The 27,635-nt window shown below is 37.0% G+C and overlaps 1 protein-coding gene across 3 annotated transcripts; it reads left to right on the top strand.

The window, feature by feature from the left end:
* On the top strand, nucleotides 1–27,023 carry LOC121981436 (splicing factor U2af small subunit B-like). 3 transcript variants are annotated; one of them, XM_042533953.1, is made up of 6 exons: nucleotides 1–353; nucleotides 25,020–25,106; nucleotides 25,235–25,316; nucleotides 25,501–25,627; nucleotides 25,698–26,096; nucleotides 26,806–27,023. In XM_042533953.1, the coding sequence occupies exons 1-5, from the start codon at nucleotides 114–116 to the stop codon at nucleotides 26,080–26,082; spliced, it is 921 nt and encodes a 306-aa protein (XP_042389887.1). In that variant the 5' UTR covers nucleotides 1–113; the 3' UTR covers nucleotides 26,083–26,096; nucleotides 26,806–27,023. The 3 variants fall into 3 exon arrangements, with proteins under 3 accessions (XP_042389887.1, XP_042389886.1, XP_042389888.1); XM_042533952.1 differs by having other exon boundaries at nucleotides 26,744–27,023; XM_042533954.1 differs by lacking the exon at nucleotides 26,806–27,023 and adding an exon at nucleotides 26,207–26,250.
* Nucleotides 27,024–27,635: the final 612 nt, after the last annotated feature.

Genomic DNA, 27,635 nt, shown 5'->3' with positions numbered 1-27,635 from the left:
ATTATTTCGTGTGCCCTAATTCTCTTTTAACCAAGTCTCTCTTTTCCGATTGCTTTGGTTACCTTCTCCTCGTCCTCCTCTGCTCTCAGCTGTGGGAGGGTGATCTCGACGCGATGGCTGAGCACTTGGCTTCTATCTTTGGAACGGAGAAGGACCGGGTGAACTGCCCTTTCTACTTCAAGATCGGAGCTTGTCGACACGGAGATCGGTGCTCGCGCCTGCACACCAAGCCCAGTATCAGCCCCACCCTCCTCCTGTCCAACATGTATCAGCGTCTCGACAACGCCATCACCCCTGGACTTGACTCTCAAGGTCAGCCCATGGACCCACACAAGATCCAGGAGCACTTCGAGGTTCTCGCCATCTTCAAGCATTCCTCTTTGCCCTATTTTTTCCATTAATTTGATATATTAACTTGGTTGAATCATAAATCTTTGATTAAATTATGCGCATGTCTATCCTTCTTCTATTTGCTTCTTTTGATCCTTTCGTAGTTATATGATCTCATTTTTTCTGCGTATACGTCGATGTTTTTTTTTTTTTTTTTTTCTTCTAAAATGCTGCTACTGGAGATTAAAAACGTTGGTAGCTGTATCTTCTTGGCCTTTTATGATCATTATCTACTGACTCATATGTTTCATTTCGGGCAGTGTTGTAGGATTGCAAGTGCTCTAATGCAATTTCGTGGTCATCAAAGATCACCCTGATACTGCTGGTTGGAATCAACATGATAAGAACTTGGTGTCGCAACTGTCAGGTTGCTTGCAACCTGGCACGCTTTGACCGTTCCCGGCTGTCACGCCCCGGAGGAGTCCCTGTCCGAAGAAATTTCGGCAGCATCTCCCCTGTACGGCGAACAATCTGAAACTTTCTACATATCCACATATCTCAGCCACATGCGGCTGGAATAATAGCAGAAATAAAATACAATACACAGACATTCCACGCAGTTTATATGACAAGTAAACGGAAGAATAATACTCTGACTCGAAATCAACCCTACTCCACTACACTCGTAAAGCTCAAATCCGACAAACTCACCTCTTCTGCCGTCCAGGCAGGCATGGAGTAAAACATATCCAAACCACAACAAAGTCCATCAACGATAAGAATCCATACAAGATCCATAAGTAAAACAATCCAAAACATAACAAGTTCAAATCATAGTCTAATAAAGAAGAAAACCAAAAGATCAATAACATCCTCTAGGTCTACAGGGACTAGCAACTGGAACTCTCTCCGGACAGCATCAACCTGAAAAATAACAACAATGGAGGCGGGGTAAGTCCAACACTCAGCAGGTACAACTGATATACAAAGTAGGGAAATAACACCTAGCACTAATCATGCGTACAGTCTCCTGCTATAAGAAAGATAAAAATGCATCTGAAGTAAACAAGAGAGAAACTGTACTAACCAGGACCTGGGTATAAGGACAAACAGTCCGAGTGATATGGAAATCCTGTATGCATGTCAAACATAGGTATCCAAACAATATGCAGCATATAAATGCAGCAAACACAAACACAAGCAATAAATGCATCATTCATATGATGCCAATGATGCGTCCTGGTCACCCCTGACACCAGTCGATCATCTCACACCCAATAGTGAGGCCGAGTGGGTAGGGCTGTGACAACCGTGCACTCTGTCGTCACTACTCCTGATGAGTGGCCGAGTGGACGGGATGCTGTCGGAGTACACCTATCCTCCTACCCCAAATCATAAATGGGGGAGCGCAATGCTCTCAACTCCCGGTACACGATGACGGGGAGGAATCCCTGCCAGCTAACACGTTACATCATGCTACCCATGAGCGGACCAACGGTGCCTAACAGAGTCCCTGCTGCAACACACTCTGCTTGAATCGACCACTAACCCATGAGTGGTGGTGTGTGCAGATCCATATAACTGGCGATGTGCTCAACAATAATGGAGCGAACTATCGCACAGCATGCAATCATGCAAATGGTGCATGACACTAACCACAAAATATCCTGACCTAATCCATATATATATAAAAGTGCATCATAGGTCAACGAGTCAAATCAAATCAAAGGTATAAAACCTAGGTCCTGAACATGGTGAAGCATGGTATATCACTACCCCTATAAGCATGTATCAACAGGTAAGGAATACACGAGATGCAAAACAAAAAATCAATCAATCATGTAACAAGTATCGGGTAGTGATTAACCGGAACAAATAAGAAACATAATTAATGCAACTTGTTATATTCACTACTATGTATATCAAATGACATAAGTCAAAAGTACCCGCCTCCAATAGGAATGTCCAAATCCGACATCGAGATACTCATCTCGCGTCAAAATCCTGCGGTATCAAACAAAATGTCTAGTTTAGCTAATTCTATAATATAACAATTAGCCAAACTAAATTCTAATCCAACTAATCAATTAGGGTTAATTTCGTTAACCTTAACCCTTCCTTTATTCAATTGATCAAGATCCATATATATATCCATATATATACATATATGTATATCCGACCTAACAAAATAAATTCAAGTGTGCAGCAGCATGCTACACTTAACCTTTCCTAGCTCCAATCAAGTGTACACGGTAACCAAAAGAAATAACTTTCTCTACATCTTACCTCAATTCACCTCACTGTCGTTTCTTGATCCACAGTCTCAGAGTGTGTTCGCTGCTGGAGCTAAAGAGAATTCACAGAAACAACCTACTAGATTCCTTCCCACTGGTCAAATCAGTTTGCGATCAAGAAACAGAGATAACAATTCCAGAAATGACCCAAATTTTCCAACTCACCTTACCTTCTTCCTCTCCACTGGTCGGAGGTGATCCAAGACTCCGGTGACAGTGCTAGGGCACAGGTGAAGTCGGCTACCGGCGCTAGGGCACAGCAAGAAGCCGCGCCGATGTACTACAGGTGGTAGCACCGTCGGGTGGAGAAGGCTCGGCCGAGAAGATGGCTAGGGCACAAGCACAAATGAGGCGGCACAGGGAGGAGCGGCACTGCTCCGGGCGACGCCGACGACTTGCTAGGGCACCGGCACAGAAGAGGGGCCGGCGATGTCTCGTCGGACCAGAGGAGGGGAGAGAAATCGGGAGGCGGCGTCGGCGCTAGGGCTCGTAGTAGCCGGCGATCTGCGTCGGCGCGCAGGAAAGGAGGAGCCGGCGGTGGTGACTTCGGTGTCGCGGGAAGGGAGAAGAGCACAGGGACGGCGTGGAGAAGGAAAAGGAAGAAGGAGATGCTCCACGGCTTAAATGGCGAGGAGATGGGAACTGCCGCGGCGCCGGTTAGGGCACGCGAGAGCAGGCGCGGGCGAAGAGAAGGAAACGGCGAGAGAGAAAGAAAAGAAACGAAGAAAATAAAGAAATAAAAGAAAAAGGAAATATAAATATAAACATTTCCTAGCTTAAATGGGGTAGCCTAAACAGGCTTTTCCGGGCCCCGTTTTTATCCCCGTTAACTCGTCCGTACGAGCTCCGAAAAATTCCCGAAAAATTTCCAAAAATTCTCTTATTAATATTCGTCTTTTTCTGATATTTTACACCGGCACCCTTTGGGTTGTGCTTGGCACGGTCTACCAAAATCTGGACCGTATCTTGTTCAGCCTGGACAATTGGTTGGGTTGGATTGGGTCGGGTCAGTTTGGTTGAGTGGCAAAGGCTCAACCTGAGCTGCAACAATTAGAATGTTAGGGGTATTTCCAACATGAAAAATTTCAAACCCCTCGCCTTGATTTAAAAAATAGAGAGTTTGGGGTTATTTTGGTTTGCTTAAAATTTCTAAATTGATCTCAAAACATTTTGAAAAATTTCTAAAATTTTCCAATAAATACTTAAAATTTCCCTAAAATTTAAAAGCTTATTTTTTTTTTTATATTTTTTCTTTTTCTGATTTTTTTCTTAATATTTATATTTTTCTTTTTTTAATATTGTTTATGATATTTTTATTATTATTAAATTATTTTTTTTTGTTTGACAGCCAAATATGATGCCACTTGTTGTAACTGACACACAAATGTGGTGTGCTTAACCTGACCCAATAACTAAATGAGCCGACCGAGCACATGCCATTCTTAGTCATGCCTGTTTGGGCATGGCTCATTGATGCCACTAATTAGAATAACATTGATAAATTTAATCCCAATAGAATTGATATAAAAATCCAGCTCCCCATATTCTGTACTATGTAAATCAAGAACACAGAATGTAGAATTGCTTTCATCATGAATCTGATGTAGATTGAAATCTAGTTCTCTTGAATGTAGAATGCACTCCGCCTTGAATCCTAGGTGATTTTTTTTTATCTCCTATGGTAGAAAAAACAAGCACACAAGGAAAGAATAGAAGCAATGTAACATATGGTTTGACCTAGGCCTACCCTAGAAGAGAAAAAACAATCTTATGTAGTATGAGTATAAAATGTACAACGAATATTGCATTGTGTAAAATAGGCCTCTTAATCCTCGCTATAAGTGTAACCCATCATCCTTGTGGACCTTGGCTTTTATAAGCTCGTTTTTACTCATTATGGAAGATAAAATGCTCATTTTTTAGTCATAATGGATGAAATGTTAGGTTGAATCTAACCAATCCAAACAACTCCTAACATTAACCCTAAAACCAAATAAGAACAACCCTTAAAGCAACCATTCACCTTCTAACACAAATTTGAGAAAGAAGGTGAGGATTAGGGATGATAATAGCTAAAGTACCTTACCAAACAACCATCCCTTAAAAAGATCCTAGAGAAGTTCCAAGCGCATGATTTAGCACACCATCAATTTGGTTTTGGGATCACATTATTGAACCTGCCGCACTATTGCATGAACCCATTGGAATGTGATGAATTAAATAAGATGTTGAAGGTCTCTTTTAGAAATTCTTCATTAGGGAGAGTATGAGTCTTATGTCACCCCGCGTTATGGAACCTACCACACTAGTGCACGAACCCATTGGAATGTGCTGAATTAAATAAGATGTCGAAGGACTCTTTTAGAAATGCTTCATTAGGGAGAGTATGAGTCCTATGTCACCTCACATTATTGACACCTAGAAGGGTTGTCTCTTGGAGAATGTGCATTGATAGTCATGCCATCACTAAGAACACCATCAAATATAAGTTTTTGTTACCTACAATTGATGATATACTTGATTTGATTACAAGGATGTATTGGTTCTTGATAGTTGACTTGCTCAATGGATACCACCAAACTAGAATCATGATAAGCTATGAGTGAAAAACTACATTTAACGCATTAGATAAGTTATATATGTTGATGGTCATACCCTATTTTCAAATGGTTCATACTTTTATATAGGAAATGAATCAAGTTTTGAAATCCCTTATAGGAAAATTTAGTGTACTTTGATTAAATCTACAATAAACACATGATACCCACTTGAAACATATTCGTTTTCTTTTTTAGCACCAAGTGTATGCTAGCCTGAAGAAGTGCTTTTTCTTGCAACCCCAAATCCTCTTCGTTGGTTTTATAATTCACACAAATAGCATTTTTGCAAACATAAGAAAACTAGGGTAATCAAGGACTGACCCCAGGTCTAGAGACTTGAAGCTTTTATAACTTTGTATAAAAGATGTTTCTTTGAGAACTTTAACACCATTACAACTCCCATAACAAACTATTTTAAGTAGGAAGGGATTCAAAGGTCTAGATTCGCCTTAGCAACATTTAAGGAGATTAAGGAAATGTTAACTAAGGCCTCCTCGCAACCTTCAGGAGATTAAGAAAAGAATGACAAATGTTTCTGTTCAGAGACTTCCTTACCTTTTCAAACCTTTTGAGGCTATGATGCATCTGGAGTAAGAGGAACACTAAGTCAAGAAGGGCATCCTATTCCATTCTCTAGTGAAAAAATTCAACGAAACTCAACATTGTTATTCAACCTATGCCAAAGTGAATTGCGCTATTATACAATTCATTAAATAATAAATATTGATATTAATACCTACTATCTAATTAATTCATCTTGCATTTTGACCACAAGTCAGTTAGCTTTATTCAGCATTATAGGTTGGTCAAAATACTTTATGAATATACTTTTTTCTACAACATCGACTTGGTGCGGACAAAGTCCACTGATGCATTGTGTAATAGACACACTATCCTCAGTGATCACAACAATAAGTAGGATTTATCTCAAAGATGATTACTGCACTTGTCCTAACTTTGTCATAATTATTTGGGATGCTAGCAATTGAGATCGTCTTAACTAGGTTGACTTTGTGATTAGAGATTATCACCTATTTAGGGGCACATGCATTTCTAGGGCATTGCTTAGAGACTTCTTTATTTGACAAATACACATAGTTGGCCTTATCATGCAATTTGGGAAAGCCAAGATCATTGCTCTTATTCTAGGTCAATTCTATTGACCTTGATTGTTATGCTGTTGCTGCTCAAATTGTATCACAATATCACACTGTCAAGAAATGTGGGATGAAATTCTCACTTTGATACATTATTATGGATAATAATGGGTGTATATATACATTGTAGATTGATTATGTATAGAAACTAAAAAAATAGAAAAGAATAAATTATGTTATATTCCTAAATTAAGGGATTCCCCATATCAAAGAATTCCATGACAAGAGATTTCCCGTATAAAGAGATTTTCATGATCAACTATCCTAAAATAGTTGTTAAATTTCAACACCCCCCTGAAGCTGGTGAATGTATATCATCCATTGCTTGAATATAATTGTTGAGAAGTCGTTTGCATTAAGTCCCTTTGTAAACACATCTGCAAATTGTTCCTTTGCAGACACATAAGGAGTACAAATTAACTTATCGTCTAACTTCTCTTTTACAAAGTGTCTATCGATCTCGATGTGCTTTGTCCTATCGTGTTGTGTTGGATTACAAGCAATATTGATGGTTGATTTATTGTCGCAATTTAGTCTCATAGGCTCCTCCCATTTTATTTTGAGATCTTCAAGGATAATCCTCAACCATAGTAGTTCACACACACACACCTTGAGCCATAACCCTAAACTCTACTTTTGCACTTGATCGAGCTACTACATTTTATTTTTTACTCCTCACGTGACTAGATTACCACTTAGGAACGTGCAATAATATGTTGTGGAACTCTTATCAATCGGATATCCTACATAGTCGGCATACTCCTCCACGTGACTAAAATTCCTTTTCCAAGATTTGCTTTCAAATAGTGGAGTATCTGATTTGCAGCTTGTAGATGAACTTCTTTAAGGTTATGCATGAACTGACTTACCATACTCACAGCATGGGCGAGTGTGTGTTAAATATATTAGTTTTCCAACCAATTCTTGGAATCGTTTTTTTGTGTACAAGAGACAAAATGGGTAGGCGGGAAGACAAAGATGATTGAAAACTTGGGTTTTAAGTTATGGTACATAAGAAAGAGTGAAATAAGAAATGGAGTAGGTATTGTTGTAGATAGTTCGCTAAAGGTTAAAGTTGTAGGAGTAGTTAGAAAAGGGGATAGAATTATAGCCTTAAAATAATAGTAGCGAAGAAATAAGAAGAAAGAAAAAAAAATTAAAAAAATAATAAAAAAATAGTCCAACCCTACCTAATGGGATAAGACTTGGTTGTTGTTTTCTTGTCTATTGCTCAATAATCATACGCCTCTCCAACTTTGTAATTGGGATCAATCAGAGTTAAAGTAGGTTTACATGCTAATTGACTAGTTTCTTTCAAGAGATCAACCACATACTTTTGTTGGGAAATGAAGATACCTTACCGAGACTCAGCTACTTCTAATTCGAGAAAGTATTTCAAGCACCCCAAGTCTTTGATATCAAATTCCCTTGCCTAATAGTTTTTCAAGGCCTCCTTTTCTTTCTTATCGTTTTTGGTAACAATTATGTCATCAACATACACTAGTAGAGCAATAACTCCCCCTGAAGTTGTGTGTTTGATGAATAATTTATGATCACCTTGACTCTATGCATACCCGATATTGAGCATCACCTTTGTAAACCTGCCAAAACAAGCTCTTGAAGATTGCTTGAGTTCATATAATGCCTATTTCAATTTGCAAACATCGCTCCCTTTGATGTCTCCTCCAAAGCCTGGTGGAATATCCATATATATCTCTTCCTCTAAGTCATCATGAAGGAAGCCATTCTTTACGTTAAACTGCTGTAAATTCCAATTGAAAATTGCAGCCAAGGACAATAGAAACCCCATTGTACTCATTGTAGCCACCAGTGCAAATGCTTCTTGATAGTCTACTTCATAGGTTTGTGTGTAGCAATTAACTTTGCCTTGTATCTTTCTAGAGATCAATCTGACTTGTATTTCACGATAAACACCAATTTGCATCCCATTGCTTTTTAATTTTGTAACAGCTTCATAATTTCCCATGTTTTGTTTTCTCAAGTGCCTCCATCTCTATTCTTATAGCTTCTCTCCATTTCTCATTGGATAAGCCTTAGATAAGGTATTAGGAATTGGGATAACATTTAATTTGCTAAGAAACTTCTGTGAGATGAAGAAAATCTATGAAAAGACACTGATTTGACCAATGAATATCTTGGATATTTAATGCACTCTCTTATCCCTTTTCTATAGGAAATAGGTAAATCATAAATAGATAAAATAAGAGAGGAAATTGGATTTGTACATACCTCATTTTTAGGAGTATTTGCATCATGAAGGCATTCTTTACATTAAACTGCTGTAAAATCTAATTGAAAATTGCAGCCAAGGACAATAGAAACCCCATTGTACTCATTGTAGCCACCAGTGCAAATATTTTTTGATAGTCTACTTTATAGGTTTGTGTGTAGCCCTTTGCAATTAACCTTGCCTTGTATAGTTGTATCTTTCTAGAGATCAATCTGACTTGTATTTCACTATAAACACCCATTTGCATCCCATTGCTTTTTTATTTTGTGGCAGTTTCATAATTTCTCATGTTTATGTTTTCTCAAGTGTCTCCATCTCTATTCTTATAGCTTCTCTCCATTTCTCATTGGATAAAGCCTTAGATAAGGTATTAGGAATTGGGATAACATTTAATTTACTAAGAAGCTTATGTGAGATGAAGAAAGTCTATGAAAAGACACTGATTTGGCCCATGAATATCTTGGATATTTAATGCACTCTCTTATCCCTTTTCTATAGGAAATAGGTAAATCATAAATAGATAAAATAAGAGAGGAAATTGGATTCGTACATACCTCATTTTCAGGAGTAGGATTTGAGTTTTGAACTTGCATAGAATCAGATTCTTGGGGAGATAATTCAGGTTGTAGGGGCGGCTCATGTGATAATGATCTAGATTGAGATGAGTAAGGCCCTGAGCTGAGTAAGTCAAGAAAGAGTAGATCTTGTCTTATCTTCCTCCATAGCCTTCCTCAAAAATGACATCAACAGAGATACAAAATTTTCGTGTAGGTGGATGATAACACCTAAGTAAGGAATCTTGGTGGTGGAATGAGAAAATACAAGAGAAAGTGAAGGAAAAACGAATAGCTTATAAGGAATTATATATTTGTAAGAACGAGAAAAATTAAAAAAATATACAATAGCCAAGAAAGAAATTAAGAAAGTAGTGAGTGAAGCAAAGAATGAAACTTTGAACGATTATATAAAAAATTAGATAAAAAAAGGGGAAAGAGACATTTATAGAATAGCTAAAGTGAGAGAAAGGAAAATAAGAGATCTTATCCAAATAAAATATATTAAAAATGAATGTAATAGGGTATTAGTAAACGATGGAGAAATAAAAGAGTGGTGGAAGAGGTATTTTCATCAACTTTTTAATGAAGGTTTAGGTGACCAACTTAACTTAGGTAATTTAAGTAGGTCAAATGAGCATAGAAATTTTAATTTTTATCGTAAATTCAAACTTCAGAAGTAGAACAAACTTTAAATGAGATGCACAATGGAAAAGCCGTTGGAACAGATGATATTCCGATAGAGGTATGGAAGTACATAGGGAAACAAGGTATTGAATGATTTACAAAATTATTAACATGATATTAAAAATAAAAAAATGTCTGATCAATGGAGGATAAGTACTCTAGTTCCCTTATATAAGAACAAGGGAGACATATAAAATTGTGCAAACTATAGGGGTATTAAATTAATGAGTAATATTATGAAACTTTGGGAAAAAGTAATAGAAAAAAGATTATGGAAGGAGGCCCAGTGACCGAAAATCAATTTGGGTTTATGCCTAGAAGGTCGATAATAGAAGTTATACATCTTCTTAGACAATTAATTAAAAAAATATAAGGAGCAATAACAAGATCTACACATGATATTCGTTGACGAAAAAACTTATGATAGAGTCCTAAGAGAAATTATATCGAGAATTCTAGAAAAGAGAGGTGTTAGCTTAACATATATTGAACTAATTGAGGATATGTACGAGAATGTAACGACCATAGTAAAGATTTCAGGCGAAGTAACTGAAGCATTTCCAATAAAGATAGGGTTACATCAAGGATCAGCTCTAAGTCTCTATCTTTTTATACTAATTATGGACGAACTCATTGCGCACATTCAAGACACAGTACCGTGGTGCATGTTGTTTGCAGATGATATTATTTTGGTGGATGAAACATGTGAATAAGTAAATGCTAAACTAGAAACTTGGCGGGAAACACTAAAAGTGAAAGGTTTTAAGCTTAGTAAATTAAAGATAGAATATATGGAATTTAAGTTTAGTAATAATAGAAGTAATGAGACAATTATTAAGATAGGAGAGGACGAGTTGTCCGGAACCGAGAGATTTAAATATTTAGGATCATTTTTGCAAAACGATAGAGCGATTGAGAAAGATGTCTTACATAGAATATAAGCAGGATGGTTGAAATCGAGGAGAGCGTCGAGTGTTTTATGCGACCGTAAAGTATCTCTTAAACTTAAAGGTAAGTTTTATAAAATCGCAGTTAGACCTGCTATGTTATATGGAGCTGAATGTTGGGTTATGACTGAGAGTTGCAGAGATGAGGATGTTAAGGTAGATGTGTGGACATACGAGGATGGACAAAATAAGAAATGAGAGCATTAGAGAGAAAGTCGGAGTTGCATTTATTGAGGAAAAATTCCGAGAGACACGTTTAAGATGATATGGACATATAACGACCAATAAATGCTCCAGTTTGACGATGTGAAACTATGATAAACGTGCATATCAAACAAGGAAGAGAAAGACCAAAAAAGACTTGGTTAGAAACAATAAAACAAGATAAAATTTATTTAAATATAGATGATGATATAGTAGGAGATAGAACTCAATGACGTAGAAGTATTCATACAACCAACCCCACCTAGTGGGATAAGGCTTGGTTGTTGTTGTTGTTGTTGTTTGTTGTTGGATGATAACACTTGTAGCTGTTTTGTGTTGGAGAATAATCGACAAACACACACTTGATTGCTCGTTGATTTAATTTACCTCAGTCGTGGCTAGACACATGAACAAAAGCAGGACAATCAAAGACTCGAGGAGTGAGATTATTTGTGGTTCAAATATTAGGATAAAACTGTGAGCGCACTTGCATAGGAGTTTGATTTCTCAAAACTTTGGAGGGTAGTCGGTTTATAATGTAGGTTGTAGTAAGGACGGCTCCCCCCAATATGATTTTGGAACTTGGTTTTGGAAGAGCATAACATGGGTTGTGGCAAGTAAGTATCCATTTTTCCTCTGAGCAATCACATTCTGTTGAGGAGTATGTGTGCAAGGTGACTCTTGAATTATATCTTCTTGTAGAAAATATGGTGAAAGAAATTGGTTAAAATATCTTTGGTTATCAGATCGAAACCTTTTTACTTTAACACCAAATTGGTTATGTATCATGGCAATAAAGTTTGGAAGGATAGTAGCAACATCATATTTATGTTTTAGAAGGAAAATCCATGAGACTCTAGTGCAATCATTAATGAAAGAAACAAACTACTCAACTCTTGTAATATTAGGAATTCTAGAAGAGCCCCATATATCAGTGTGAATTAAATAAAAAGGGAAAGAACTTCTATTGCTACTAATTAGAAAGGAAACCTTTTATGTTTGGCAGATTCACATACCTCAATGAAAATCTTCAATCTTAATATTATTAAATAAGGAAAGGAACATTATCTTTAAAGTAGTAAATGAAGGATGACCAAGCCGAAAATGTTAACGCCAAATGAGATTATTATTCGAAACAAACAAGTAAGACTTTGAGAAAACATGTTTGACTGTAGTTGCATATGTGTTTGATACATTGAGATAATAGAGACCATTCTTTTGCAAGTCCAATCCTCTTCCCCGAAACTTGATCCTGAAATACATAATGAGAGGGATAAAACAAGACATTACAATTCATATCACAAGTTAGTTTGTGAATAGACAAGAGACTAGTGGACAATTTCAAAACATGAAGTTAACTTTTAATAACAAGGATGGACTCAATTGAATGTGACCAACACCAACCACAATAACAATAATTTTTCTATTGCTCATACGAGGTGATATGCTATAAAATGGATTATGAAAGGTGTCATGTGATCGATAGCTCCTAATTTAATAACCCAAGAGTCTTGTATAAATCGGTATGAGGCATGCAATCCATGAGAAAGAAACTTATAAACAAGAGTCATTAGGCTCTAAATTTGTTTTTGCAATCTTAGACTTCATAGAATATAAAAGATATCAGCTATGAAGGTTGACACAATAGGAAGAAGAGAAAAAAAATATTGACAATGAAGGCCAACAATAAATCGATAATGAAAGCAAAAAAAAAAAAGCAAAGAAAACTTTGCAATGAATGCCAAAAAAAATGAAAATTTCATAGGCACAAAACCCTAGAGCTCTGATACTATGTCAAGAAATGCGGAATGAAATTCTCACTTTGATATATTATTATATATAATAATGGGTATATATATACAATGTACATTGATTATGTATAGAAATTGAAAAAATAGAAAAGAATAAATTAAAATATTATATTCCTAAATTAAGGGATTCCCAATATCAAAGAATTTCCATGATAAGAGATTTCCTGTATAAATAGATTTTCATTATCAACTATTCTAAAATAGTTGTTAACTTTCCAACACGTTTCAAACGACTAAGGCAACTAGGTAACCCCTGTGTCTTTAGATGTCATTATCACCTTCACATGAACCCTGGAAAAAGACCGCATGAATTTCATTTTATGATTATTCCAAACTAAACTGAATCCATGATTCTATTTTTTTAGTGGTGGACCATTTTCAAAGATGACATATTTTATATCATATAATTAAACCATCCTAGATAACCATTTCTTTAGGGGAGAAATTAGATGGCAAGAGTTGCCTATATCTATAGTATCTATTGGAGCAATCGGTGTACCCTTAGGTTTTGATGTTTGGCCAAAGGGTTTAAGTTAGAGTTTGCATCTGTATTTGATATGCGCTATTGAGTGTGCAGGTGACAGGTGTAAACGAAAGTCCAAATGTGATCTTGGCAAAGATGAAGTCCAAGCATGGGAGTCTTGGCGGCGTAAGTCCAAGCTTGAGGCTTGGCTGTGTAAGTCCAATTGTGACTTGGCAAATGAAGATGCAACAACAAGGATAAGACTGAATGAAGCTCTTGAAGGCAAAACGTGAAGGATGGGAAAACATCCGAGGGACCCAAGGTTGATGGAGGAGGTTAGAAGACAAGGTCAAGGTTGTGCTGGCAAAGGAAGATCCGACAATAAGGACAAGGCCAAAGGAAGCTCTTGAAGGCAAGACGTGAAAGATGGGAAAACATTCGAGGGGCGCAAGGTTGGTGGAGGAGGCTAGAAGGGAAGGTCAATGTTGTGTGGGTGAGGATGAGTGCATGAGTAATTGTACTCAAGGGTAAAACCCTAAATTAGGATTTACCAGTCGACTGGTATATATCTCAGTCGACTAGTGGTTGAGAACTAGCAAACCCGGAATGTGATTCCAGGGTTTGTGGTTCTAGGGTTACCAGTCGATGGTAAAGTTACCAGTTTACTGGAAGCGAACAGAATGCTTTGTTCGTTCAGGCCATGAAGACCAGTCGACAGATCTATGGTGAGTAGTCGACTGGAATTGTGTGATTGGATTGTAACGGTCGAATTTCACAAAGGCTAGTCGACTGGTAAGTATGACAGTTGACTGGTGGCAGAAACACAGCTTGTGTGTTTCCTCCCAAGTTCTATGTAATGGAACTCATATTAGCTGGCTTTAACGACGAAATTAGGTGTGGTTAACCCCTAATAGAGTCTCTAAAGCTCAGAGCAATCTAAGAGTTCTTGATTGGGTTTATGATGAGGTTTCTCCACCGACAAGAAGGATTTAGCTAGTCGGAGTTCTGGGGACTAATCCATCGACGGATTGAGGGATCGTGCATCTTACAGACAACTGTGGAGTAGGAGCATCATCTCTGAACTACGTAAACAAACGTGTTAGAATTTGTTTTCTTTCTTCTTGTCTCTAGGGTTAGCTTTCAAATTTGGTTGTGTATTTCTGCTGCGCTAACAAGTTTAGGAAAGCGAACGAAGTGGGTGACCGTCTATTCACCCCTCTAGCTGGTGATCAAGGTCCCAACAATTAGCATCAGAGCAAGGAGCGCTCTTGAAGGACTAACCACCGAAAAAAGCAAGCGCTAGAGGAAGGCGGCAATGATTTTTAGAAACGTCTGATACCAACAAGTGGTATTGTAATGGAATCGGAAGGAGTACTAGGATGGGACATCTGAATTTCACCTCTATACAAGCGCGAAGACTTCGAGTATGGGAGGAAGCGCTTAAAGACATGGTTCCAAATGGATTAGAATCATTGGATAGCGTTGGAGGAACCTTTTGAAGCTTTGATGGACAAGAAGGAAATTCGGCTCTGACCACGGTATTGGACCAAGGAGTAAAGGGAACAATCGGAGGTAAACACGGAGGTAACAAAAATTTTGATAAATTTATTACCTCCTAATGTGTTATCTCGTATAGGTGAGTATAAGTCCCCTTGGATGGGTCTAGTGGCTAGCGCATGAGGTGTTGCCACTATGAGGTCTGGGGTTTGAATCTCGGCAAAGTTGAGGTAAATGCCTCCCTTATGCGCTAGTCACTATTCCAAAGGCTAGTAGCCGCCCGTGATTTACCTCCTCCGTGTTGGCCCTGGGACGGGTTGGCGGGGGCGCTGGAGGCGAGCGTATTCGCCTTTTGCCACCATTGTATAGGTGAGTATAAGTGTGCTCATGAGTTATGGAGCAAAGTGATTGCTCTTCATAGAAATCTTACACTAATCCAACAAGTGGAGGAGCTCAAGGAGAAGAGCTCATTGATCCAAGAGGAGGACCAATCGGATGTTGAAACGTGCTCAACATCAGAAGAGGAGACAGAAGTGGAATTGCCCACATCTTCGAGAGAAGAAAAAAATGAGCAATATGAGATAGTGATCTTGGAAGCTTAACTCTCAACCACCTCTATCGAAAAGAGTGGTAAGGCCTATATCAAATGCTTTGAATGTGGAGAGATGAGACACTACAAGAGTAGGTGCTCATTGCTCAAAAAGGTAAAGGAGGTAAATCCTAAACTCAATAAGGTTAATTTAGAAACTAATGTGAGTTGTAGGAATGGAGCCAAGAAGAAGTGTCACATCATATGTTTCATGTGTGGTGAGCGGAGTCACTACCAAATTAAGAAGCTCGCCCAATTGAAGAAATGGAGGCTAAGTCTAGGGAGAGCTTTAAAGGTAAAGGGGAAGGTAAATCCTAATTTAAAGTTTAATTCAAATTCAAATTCCTCCATGTATATTAGAAATAATGTTGTTTATTTGCCCATGCATAATTATGATTTTAGATATAACGATGAGAATAGGGTTAATATGGTTGATAACCCTAGGAAATTAAATTCAAAGGTTAGACCTCAAAAAAATGACCCACTTTGCCTAAGGAGAGTAAGGTGGTGGAAAATCTAGGCATTAATCCCAAGAAGGGGAGACACATGCCTAGGAAGGTGAGTAGGTTTAGGAATGCCCATGGTAGACAAGTCGATTCTAAGGTTAAAAACCTAGAATTGGAAAATCAAGCCTTGAGGGAAATGCTTGATAGGGTAGAAAAATTCCTAAGATCATTGTTGGATCTAAAGGACTCGATAAGATTTTAGGTAGTCAAAAACTTAAAAGTGATAGATTGAGTTTGGGATACTGATCATCATCCCCTAAGGCCAAAGAAAGGCCGCATGCAATGATTTCACGTGCTAATGGCAAGGGAGTTAAAGAAAAGATATATATAAGGGTTGCATATAACTATGGTAAGGAGAAACTGACCAAAGACAAGGTGTCTAAAGTTAAGAGAGTAAAAGTAGTTAGGTCAATTGTCACCCGAGATGCATCATTATGGTCTAGTCATAATAGATGAGTCAGCTAGGAAGGTGGCTAGGGTTAAGAGCTATAGGAGGAGCTCAAAGAGTCAATTTGGGATCCATGGTCAATGGATCTCAAGTGGACCTTGCTTGGGATTCTAGATGAGTCATAAAATGTGCCAAAGGGTTTAGAGATGGATTTGAGTCTCTAAACTAGTTGGTTTGCATAATTAGGATGAGATTCATGCATGAAAATATGACATGAGATTCATATTGCATGAAAATTGGTTTTAGATGTATAGATGTTATATAAACTAATGCTAGAAATGCATTATGATTTAATATAAATGGATATATCAAGAGGAAATCAAAACTAAGACTTTAAAGTGTTCAATTTAACGATTTAGGTAGTTTTAGATTTTTTGTCTATCTTGGGATCCATGATGAATTAATTTTTAATTCTATTTTTTTCAAGTAGAAAATGGTAAAATAGACTAATCTATAAAATTTGAGATTTTTTAGAGCTTTAGGGAATTTCCAGTGCATTTTTTAAATTGGGTTCAGAAATGGATTTATGTTGAAATTTTGGTGTCGGTTGACTGCTATCAGAAACTAATTGACTGGTATTACTGTTCATCGAACATAGAATGACTTCCTGAGGTTAATTTGATAAGGGCAGTCGAGTGAGGCAGTCTGAAATTGTTTTCAGCAATAGGAAATGATCAAAAGGATGATATATGTGTATGTAATCATATGGGGGATTAATACATGATGATTATTGTCCTTAGAAGTATAAGAGTCCAATAATTAGGATATTGTTGAAACTCTTTTTTAATGTATGACAAAGGAGGAGAAATTTAAATTTAAGTGGGAAATCTAAATATCTTTACAAGGAATCCTAGCTTAAGGGGGAGCTTATTAGGTTCCATTGCATATGCATGAGTAGATTGCATATTTATTTACATACTATTGAATCGTAAAGACGCTAGAGGGGGTGGAGGAGGTGAATAGCGTTCGTTGCTTTTTTCTAAAATCGAGATTACGCAGCAGAAAAGAAACACAAAAATACAAATGCTAACATAAGTAGTTTTACTTTGTTCAAAGCCTTCGACGGCTCTCATTCCAAGGTCCGCACTCGTTTTGTGCTTTCGTTGGACAATCACTATCAGTTTGAAAATGAGTTACAAACTTTAAGTACACGTACTATAAAATGGAAGATTACTAACAAGAAGAAAGTAAGAATAGAAGTCCTTAATCGTAGGTTGTCGGAGCCGCGAGTAACACGCAAGAATGAAAGTCATAGCAATTGTTGTGTTGAAGCTGTTGGTCGAAGGCTGCTTTTATAGCCCCATCCGGGCTCTTGGATCCCTTCCCGGGCGCCTGGATTGTGCTAACGTGGCGAGCTCCCGTTGAAACTTCATCCTCAAAGATTATCCATCTCCGAGCGCCCGGACCCCCTCTGGGCACCTGGATCTTTGACGTGGGTTCGGCCAGTTGTCGCGCATCAACTCAGCTTTTGGATGAGTTTTCTAGTTCAGGCACCTGGACCAACTCCGGGCGCTCGGATTGCTTGGGTGCCTGGCCAAGCATCCGTCCAGGCGAAGCTGGTCCGGGCGCCCAGATCAACCCTGCGTGCTCGGATCCCTTCCAAGCGCCTGGACAACTCTTTTTTAGCCTTCTCTTTCCCGTAAAAAAGAGTTTGTCCAGACAGTCAAAATATGGTTATCGTACAAAACAAAGCTAGCTCAATAAGGCAGTAGTAATTATATCATTTCTCCCCGAGACCAGGATCTAGTCAAGGTTTCAGCTTAGGTTTTCCAAATGGACCTAAGTTGGACCGACGCCTACTGTTCCCTCAATCGGGAACGCGTCTTTATTGGATCTCTCTTCCAGTTGCTTACCTTTACTTACCAATTGCAGTCGCTTGATTTGCTTTTAACTCAGCAAGTCTTCCCGTCAGTTGTCAGGTCCGCAAACCTATTGAACTTCGGCCGGTTGTAAGGTCTGCGAACCCAATCGTCCTTGACCTTTCTGGACTTCGCACTAGCTATCAGGTCTCGTGGACCTAGCTGGATTTCTAGACCCGTCAACTGCACACTTGAAAAAACAATTAGACCACAAACACTCTAACTTTAATCCACGTGTCATTCATCAAAGTCTGAGTTAGATTAACAGTGCATATTGCACCAACACATATTATTGCATTATTTGTTTCCCTTACTGAAATGGTTGTCAAATATCAAAAAGGGGGAGAATTGTTGGAACAATTGATGTACTCTTAGGTTTTGATGTTTGGGTAAAGAGTTTAAGTTAAGGTTTGCATCTGTATTTGATATACGCTATTGAGTGTGCAGGTGACAGGTGCAAAGGAAAGTCCAAATGAGATCTTAGCAAAGGTGAAGTCCAAGCACGGGAGTCTTGGCGGTGTAAATCCAAGCTTGACGCTTGGTCGTATAAATCCTAGTGTGACTTGGTAAAGGAAGATCCGACAACAAGAACAAGACTTAAGGAAACTCTTGAAGGCAAGACGTAAAGGATGGGGAAGCATCCGAGCGACGCAAGGCTGATGGAGGAGACTAGAAGACAAGGCCAAGGTTGTGTACTTGTGTTGGCAAAGGAAGACCCGACAACAAAAATAAGACCAAGAAAACTCTTGAAGGCAAGGCGTGAAGGATGGGGAAGCATTCGAAGGGCGCAAGGCTGATAGAGGAGGCTAGAAGGTAAGGTTAAGGTTGTATGGGCGAAGACGAGTGTATGAGTGATTGTACTCGGAGGTAAAATCCTAAGTTAGGATTTACCAGTCGACTGGTAAAGTTATAGTGCTCAGGTCATGAAGACCAATTGACTGATCCATGGTGAGCAGCCGCCTACAATCGTGTCATTGGGTTGTAACGTTCGAATTCCACAGAGGCCAGTTGACTGGTAAGTATGGCAGTCGATTGGTGACGGAAACACAGTTTGGGTGTTTCCTCCCAAGTTCTATATAATGGAACTCGGATTAGCTGTGGCTTTGACGACGAAATTAGAGGTGGTTAACGCCTAATAGAATCTCCAAAGCTCAGAGCAATCTAAGAGTTCTTGATTGAGTTTGTGGTGAGATTTCTCCACTGACAAGGAGGATTGAGCTAGCTGAAGTGCCGGGGACTAATCCACTAACGGATTGAGGGATCGTCCATCTTACGGACAGTCGTGGAGTAGGAGCATCATTTTTGAACCACGTAAACAAACGTGTTAGGGTTTGTTTTCTTTCTTCTTGTCTCTAGGGTTAGCTTTCATATTTGGTTGTGTGTATTTTTACTGCACTAACAAGTATAGGAAAGTGAACAAAGTGTCTCTCCGGTGATCAAGGTCCCAACAGTATCATGTAGCAACACGTGAACTTTATTAGCTATTTTTTGGAAAACCCTAGAAACTATTCTAGACCCAACTTAAGTCATCATTTGCCTTCCATTCATAGTCTGATGGAGAAATTGAGGATGTCAATCGCAATTTAGGGGTTTTATATCTACAACAACAACGCTTTATCTCATTCGGTGGGTCGGTGGATTTTTAAATGTCTATTAGGAGAAAAATTAGGGATTTATTATTTGCAAATTTTCTGAATTCTCTTTCAATAATTTTGTAAGCTGGTCATGGTCGTAGTCTAGTTGAAGTTGTGTATGAGTCTAAAGCTCGTCAATTTGTAGACCTAATTCCTTTACCTACTAATTATTGATGTGATTCCTTTGCCAAATTTACTAAATAATGAAGCATATAAAATTCTAGTAAATGCACACTGTAAGTTCAAGGAGTACAATGTTAGGATAAAAAAAAAGCAATTTACTCACCTCAAGTAGAATCGACGATCAAATGAGGTCAAAGTCCTAGACGAACTTCTACAGAACAACCAAAAGAACGATTGAGATGGAACTCAATACCACTTTAACTACGATAATTCCTAAGATAAAACCATACTCTAAATTACTGGATCTAATCTTGATCCATTTAACACAACACATATTAAAGTGAAACCCTAATTTATCAAAACAGCCCTAAAACTCTTAAATTAGCCAATAAAGCATACCCATTACAGGGGACGATTAGGACCTCATGATCCAATGTCCTAGCACATGGAGGAAGGAATATGAGATTTACCCATTACTAAGCAAATCAACATACATTAAGATGACTGGCAAACTGTGAATACACCACTACAAGGAAGAGCGATAACCGATAGCTTACTCATCCAATGTTCAAATCTGGATGTAGAGATCGATCCAAGCCATGTCAGGAGCAATATTGCTAGGAGCAATTTGAAAGCAAGAAGTTCAGGATCTATCTAGCAATTGACCATCATGATCAAATAGGAATGAGGAAAACTTCCCTAGCTTAATCAGTTTCCCAATGACTTTCTATCAATATATCTACTGGACCTGATCAAGAAATCTGCTTAAACCTTAAGGCTATGTTTACTTGGGAGAGTGGAAAGCAAAATTAAGGAAAAGTTTCCACAGTGGAAAAGTTTCCGTCGTTTACTTCATTAAAATTTTCCGAAGGAAAAGTAACGCAATCCATCCGCGGATAATTTTTGAGCCAAAATCGATCACCTCAAAATCGGACGGAAAGCAGCGGATGGAAAAAAAAAATGACGCATGTACCCTTTTGCATTCACAAAATTACACCATATACCAAAAAAAATGACGCATGTAGCCTTTTTAACTCGTAAAATTACACTATGTACCAAAAAAAATGACGCATGCACCCTTTTTTATTTATAAAATTACATCATAAGTATTCACCTTCCTCTATCAAGGTAAACAAGTGTGCAAAGGAAAAGATTTCTTCACCATTTCTTTTCTCTTCCTCCAAAGATAACTTTCCATAGTTGATTCCTTTCCTTTCCTCATCCACACTCTTGAGTAAACATAGCCTAAATCTTCAATCAAGAGGGATCTAAATGGAATCAAGATCAAAAATAGGCTACTTAGTTGTTCAACATCATCAACTGCGCTAATACTTGTAGCTGATAAAAATCGGACTAAACCTAAGCAAGCCTGATTCAACTTCAAATTGGTCAAACCAAGTATAAATTGAGCTCTATTTGAACCCACATGACCCTACTCACAATACACTACATACTAGACTTCAAAGGATCCCGTTGAGCTGGTAGAAGTTAGATGTTGGTTTGGTTTAGCTCATTTATTGCTAAAATTTAGAATGGATCGCATTTTAAAATTTAAATGAAATCAAAATATGATATATATATAATATAAGGACAAGATTGATAGATCTTTTTCTAATTTTCATATATATTGCTTTTGTTCAATTATGGTAGAAAACTCACTTTTACATGTGATGAAGATTAAATATGAGTATAGTTTTCTTTTTTCATTTCAAATTATTTCTGATTTCTGATTTTTTTATCTTTAATGAGTAAAGTTTTAAAAAAATTACTTTACTCTTTCCTTCTACCAATTGAAACGATTAGATGAAAAATATTTCATAATTTTTTCCTATCTCTTAGTTTCCAAAGATAAGGCCTCATAATGGCATATGACTCCATGTTATGTTTCATTCTGGAATATGTTACGGTAGACATCTACTTTGATGGTTAGGTGAGAGTTGCTATAAAATTGCAGTTACATGTTGGCGGAATGATGCTCCTAAGTGGTTTTCAAGATTGATTATGCGACAATGCTCATAAGCGGTTCGATTTGATCATATGTTGCTTTTAGGATGTTTTAATGTGTTTGACAAAGGGTCTAAGTTAGGCTTGTCTGTTATGTGATATTGCTATAAAATTGCAGTTACATGTTGGCGGAATGATGCTCCTAAGTGGTTTTCAAGATTGATTATGCGACAATGCTCATAAGCGGTTCGATTTGATCATATGGTGCTTTTAGGATGTTTTAATGTGTTTGACAAAGGGTCTAAGTTAGGCTTGTCTGTTATGTGATATTGATATACGATCCAAACATTGCAAATGGAGCTCGTGACTTGATGCCAAGTTCTGTTGGTTGAACACTTCAACGCAGGGTCTCTCTAGTCAAATGATTAAAGACTTGGAAGTGAGACCTTTGGGCAACTGGCGATGACCTAAAACATACAGCTTTAGTGAACACAGTCACCAATGATGTGGAGGTTGAAGACCTGGATTATGGGCACTTTGGGCATGCGAAGACCTAGAGCGTGGAGCTTTGGTTAACATCATTGAGGATACTTTGAGCAACATCATCTAGGATAATGTGGATGTTGATGCTTTTGGGTATGAAACTGTAATATGAAGTTCATGCTTTTGGGTAACATCATTAGGGGTTAATGTGGGTAAACTAGTTAGGGGATACTTAGTTGGCTTACATAGTCTTCAATAAAGGAGCAATAGATTTCTGTTGTAGTCCGCGATTGAGCTTAATCTTAGAATTGTGCATGGGCTTACAAAGGCATAAGACTAGTGAAGTCGAGATCTTTAAGCAATTTGAGTTGGTTGGAGGTGATCCTGGTCAACTGGAGTGTTGAGTCAACTATTGAGTAGATTATAAACTCTTTGTTTAAAAATAGAATGCTCTCTGTTGAGCTTGATAACTGAACTTGTGCTTGAGTCCACTCAATAGGGACCTAATCAATTGAACTTTTTGCTGTTGCTTCCACATACTGAGCTAACACGTGGATTTCTAAAGTTGAAAGTTGTGTCTACCATTGCTTGGATTCTTTGTTTATGCAATCCTATACCAATGCTCATTTTAACAACCATCCTTATAAAGTTAAGTAGTTAATTTTAAGTGATGATTGATGATTTTTAGCTCTAGACATGGGTATTCTCTGTTATTAACCAAAAAGGAGACCTTTTCATCCTACTTTTTCTTAGGAATACCAAGGTAAAGAGATAATGATCCTTCTTAGGGATATCAAGTTCTCACATTGACTTGTAATCCTTACAAGAGAAAAAAATTCAATGGTTCATTACTGCATTAGAAAGCCAAGAGTTTGTACCAATCAACTATTCATAGTGATGAATGAATAATTAGTTCTTGGTTGGATGCTGGACGGATATGACTATTTTTACATTATTTAATACCTTTGTGCATTTGATTTTACAATTTCATTCAAGGGTTTAAAAAACTTGTGGTTGAGCTGCAATGTTGTGAATGAGGCAGGTAGATACTATGCTTTATTACAGTGAACTTTCAATATAAACTTTGTAAGGATATTTCTGCATTTTTTTTTTAATCAAAAAGGTCGACCAAAGGAGCTGCTTTTTGCACTGTTGTTTAGAGATCAAACCCACAGTATTAACCTTATTGAATGGTGTTTTAGGCTTTTAGCCACTAGGGGAATTATGAATTGATAATATCTTAAACAAGTTGATGACCTGTGTATTTCATGCTAGTTGTGAAAATATATAAGAAAATTATTTTACCATAAGATTTAGAATTCTTTTTAGAATTTTAATATTATCACTTGTTGAGCTTATAATTTGTACTATTTTTATCTCCCAGATTTAATATTTTGAAATAATCTTTCAAATTTATTATGTCTTATTTTTTAAAACACTGAAATAATATGGACTCAAAAAAATATTTTTACATGTAGAATTGAGTAGAATATAGACTTAGAGAGCATGTAAATTATATCTAAATTCTAGGAATTCTTAATTAAAAAATAATATACAAAAAGTAGTTTTTCTATAAATAATTTTAGTTTTAATAATAATTGAAAAAAATATTTATTTGTCATAAATCAAAGAAATACAGTATGCAATTAAATCACAATAATAAAATATAAATTTAAAACATCTTAATCAAATTAAAATTAATAGGAGGTCAAATCTATGGACAAGATATCCATGGATAAATATGACCATAAAGAAAAATTATTAGGATTGAGTATAAGAGCATCCACAATGGGAGCTCTCTTGAGCTCCCATCAAGGGAAAGTTGGGAGCTCTATGGGGAGCGCTCTTTTTTTTTTTCAAAAAAAATTAAAATTATTTAAGTTATTTGATGTAGCATTGTGGGGGCCACATAAAACCCTTACAAGGCCCCTTACAAGGGATCCTACCGTTGGAGATGCCCTAAGTTCCCGAAGTCCCCATTTAATTAGCAACCATGATGACACATCACATACATTAATTGTATGCTAAAGGACACATGGCCAATTAGATGATAATAATCAATGTGTCTTCAATTGAATCTTAAGTTTATACATTATAACAAAGTAGGAAGCCTAATTGTTCACATAGCCTTTACTATCTAGCTATATATATATTTGTTGCTTGCATATGTTGCTCATGCATGTTATGATTCTATGAACAAGGGATCATGGCATCCATCATACTTCATAAAATTACCATTATTGCAAATTTACAGTGTCGGGTGCTAGAACAGATAAAATTAAAATACTGTCTTTAATCAATTTCCAATAGATAAAAGAAAATGATAAGATGCTATATACATATTCAAGGACAATAGCTAGTTATATGATTATCTTAGATAAGTTGGATAATTTAGAGTAAAAGCTGTGAAAATAGAGGGAAACAGAAGCGAACTTTAGTTAATGAAATTAAAAATGTTTTAAGAGATTCGAAAGTATTGCACGCATAGATTTAATAACCAGATAAGCTTCAATTTGTAGAAACCAATGTAGCCACTTCTTGTTAAGATGGATATATATTGGTTTCTTGTGATACTTTTTTTTTCTTGGCGTCAATGTTTTTTTATTCTCGCATGTGGCCTTGAGAAGTTTTTTTACAGAATTTTTATGAAGATCTCTTTGAGGAGCTAAGCAAGTATGGGGAGATTGAAAGCCTTAACGTTTGTGACAATCTGGCCGATCACATGGTAATCAGCATTCAATGCTTATTTAATCTTATATTATTATAGAGAAAAATTGATCTACTTGTAATTTGAGGCACTGAATCCACTTTGTTGATGATAGAACTGTGTCTTACACTTTCTTGCATTTTCAGGTTGGTAATGTCTATGTTCAGTTTAGAGAGGAAGAGCATGCTGCAAATGCACTTCGCAACCTGACTGGAAGGTTTTATGCAGGTACTTTTATCCTTAGTACTACATTGCATGCTATTATTCATTTTCATTAAGCTTCTAGTTCACTACTTAATATTTAGCTATTATCCCGTCTTATTCCTTTTCCTATTCTAAAATGGAAATTCATGTCGCTTGATATCCAATTATTGTAGGTTTCTGTCTTCTCACTGGTTTTTCTATGTTGCAGGGCGCCCAATTATTGTAGATTTCTCTCCTGTTACTGATTTCCGAGAGGCTACATGTAGGCAATATGAAGAAAACACCTGCAATCGAGGTGGATATTGCAATTTTATGCATTTGAAACAAATTAGCAGGTATTTCATTCTGTTGTCTGATAATTTCTAGAATTTTAGTTGTTTTTGTGATGTTTTCTCTAATTGGCAGGGAATTGAGGCGGAAATTGTTTGGGGGAAGCAGGAGGCACCGCAGAAGTCATAGTAGAAGCAGAAGCCCTCATGGCCACCGTGGTTATGAAGATCGTCCTGTAAACCGTGGTCATGGTAGGCGTCATCCTGATAGGGATCAATACTCTGAAGAACGTATCAGAAAACCCAGGAGTCGTAGCCCAGGTCGTAGAAGGAACCGCAGTAGAAGCCCTGGAGGAAGAAGGAACAGAAGTCCTATTAGAGAAGGAAGTGCAGAGCGAAGGGCTAAAATTGAGCAATGGAACAGGGAAAGGGAACAGACCGAAGCTACTAGAAGGAACAGCGAATACACTCAAAACGGCCAGCAGAATAATGACTATCCTCATCAGGATCAAGAAAGTTGATTGATGGCTCAATGGTTCGTTACTTGCTTCTTTGATTTTGTTGATCGTCTTAGAGTAAGATTGCCTCTTCGAATAACTACTTGTTCACAAAAATATAGCTTACAGTCCATTTTCCACTGTGCAGGTGGTGTGCAGGTTCAAAGTCCTGTTCAGTGGAATATTTAAAAAGAAATTAAAAACCTCTCTAGAGAAATTCAAAACAATCACCTACTTGCCTGCATTTGTTTGGTTTTATTTGGTTTAAAACTGCACCATTTAGGTAAATTGGCTTTTGCAGGGATGCCTAACATCCTATTCATCTATCGACCATTCATTAATTATTTACCCATTTCATATTTTTCTTGTTAGCCACTTTGCAGCATATATGCCAAATTTTCATTTGAATTCTTTAATTAATCATCATGCTTCAGGCCTACATTCTGTTAAAAGTATTTTTAAACTAAGGATGCACTTTGATTATTTTATAACTGCCACACGGTACATGAATAATCAAAGAGCTTGCTCTCCGTTTTTGTCAGGTAGGTTTTTTTTTCCCCGCTAGCCTTGTTCAATGATTGGACCTACAATGCCTGTTTCTTTGTTTGTTTTACAATTTTATTTTTTTTTGGTTTTGTTTTGTTTTTTAGATTCAATGAGCTTATGTTCTTTGCAAGTTTTGCAGGTCCAGGTGTTCCTGCCACAGCTTCAACTCATCCCTTTTTGCTTAATGAACTTAATTTTCAGGACGGGCGTGACTTGCGAATTGACCAGAATCTGCCTCAGCAAGGCGTCTCGGTAGTGTGCTCTTTCAGAACTCTAGTACTTTGTAATGCATTTACTTGTTGCAGGATGTGATGTAAAGACATAATCTACTTCTGTTTGGTGTTTGCAAGATATGCATAATGTTAAGTACAATTGTGATTTATCTGCACCAATTGCTGCATCTACTGCTTTTAGCGTTACATGTTGTATGTTTGTTTCCTTTTGAAAGCAGTTTATGGGGAGTACTTCTCTTGTTGGGCTGTGGAATGCATTTGAAATCTAACCAGCACTTCAGACGCTAGATAATTTTCAATTGAACTCTTCAAAGTTTGATTGCATTGAAAAAATTCTTTAGATTCAATTGTCAGATGAGTTAATGCATGAATTTGTTATAACTTTTTTAATTTTCTTTTAAATAAACCGTAGTTTATTATTATTATTTTTCATATTTAACCTAACGTTTATAATTGTTTATTAAATATAACATCTGTTTAATTTGTATTTCTATTATTAAAACGGTCATATAATATACATTATGTAAAAAATCTACATAGATTACATAAAAAAAACGTGGATTTCTTTCTCACATTCAAATGTTGACTATGTTGGTATGATTGATATTTTAAAATGTACTAGAGAGCGTGTGTACTAAGTACCTGCCTCTTTAAAATCTGAATTATTTAAATTTTTGAGTGTCAAGGATTTTTTTTATCAAAAATTAATTTAAGTCTTTATATTAAATAGTTAAATAATAAGAATAAATATTACATTTAATCTTAATTAAAAGGTTGTCTATAAATTAAGGTTATATT

Source organism: Zingiber officinale, chromosome 5A (genome assembly GCF_018446385.1).
Source record: "Zingiber officinale cultivar Zhangliang chromosome 5A, Zo_v1.1, whole genome shotgun sequence".
NCBI lineage: Eukaryota > Viridiplantae > Streptophyta > Magnoliopsida > Zingiberales > Zingiberaceae > Zingiber > Zingiber officinale.
The sequence above is the reverse complement of the archived record's forward strand: the minus strand, read 5'-3'. Positions and strand labels throughout refer to the sequence as shown.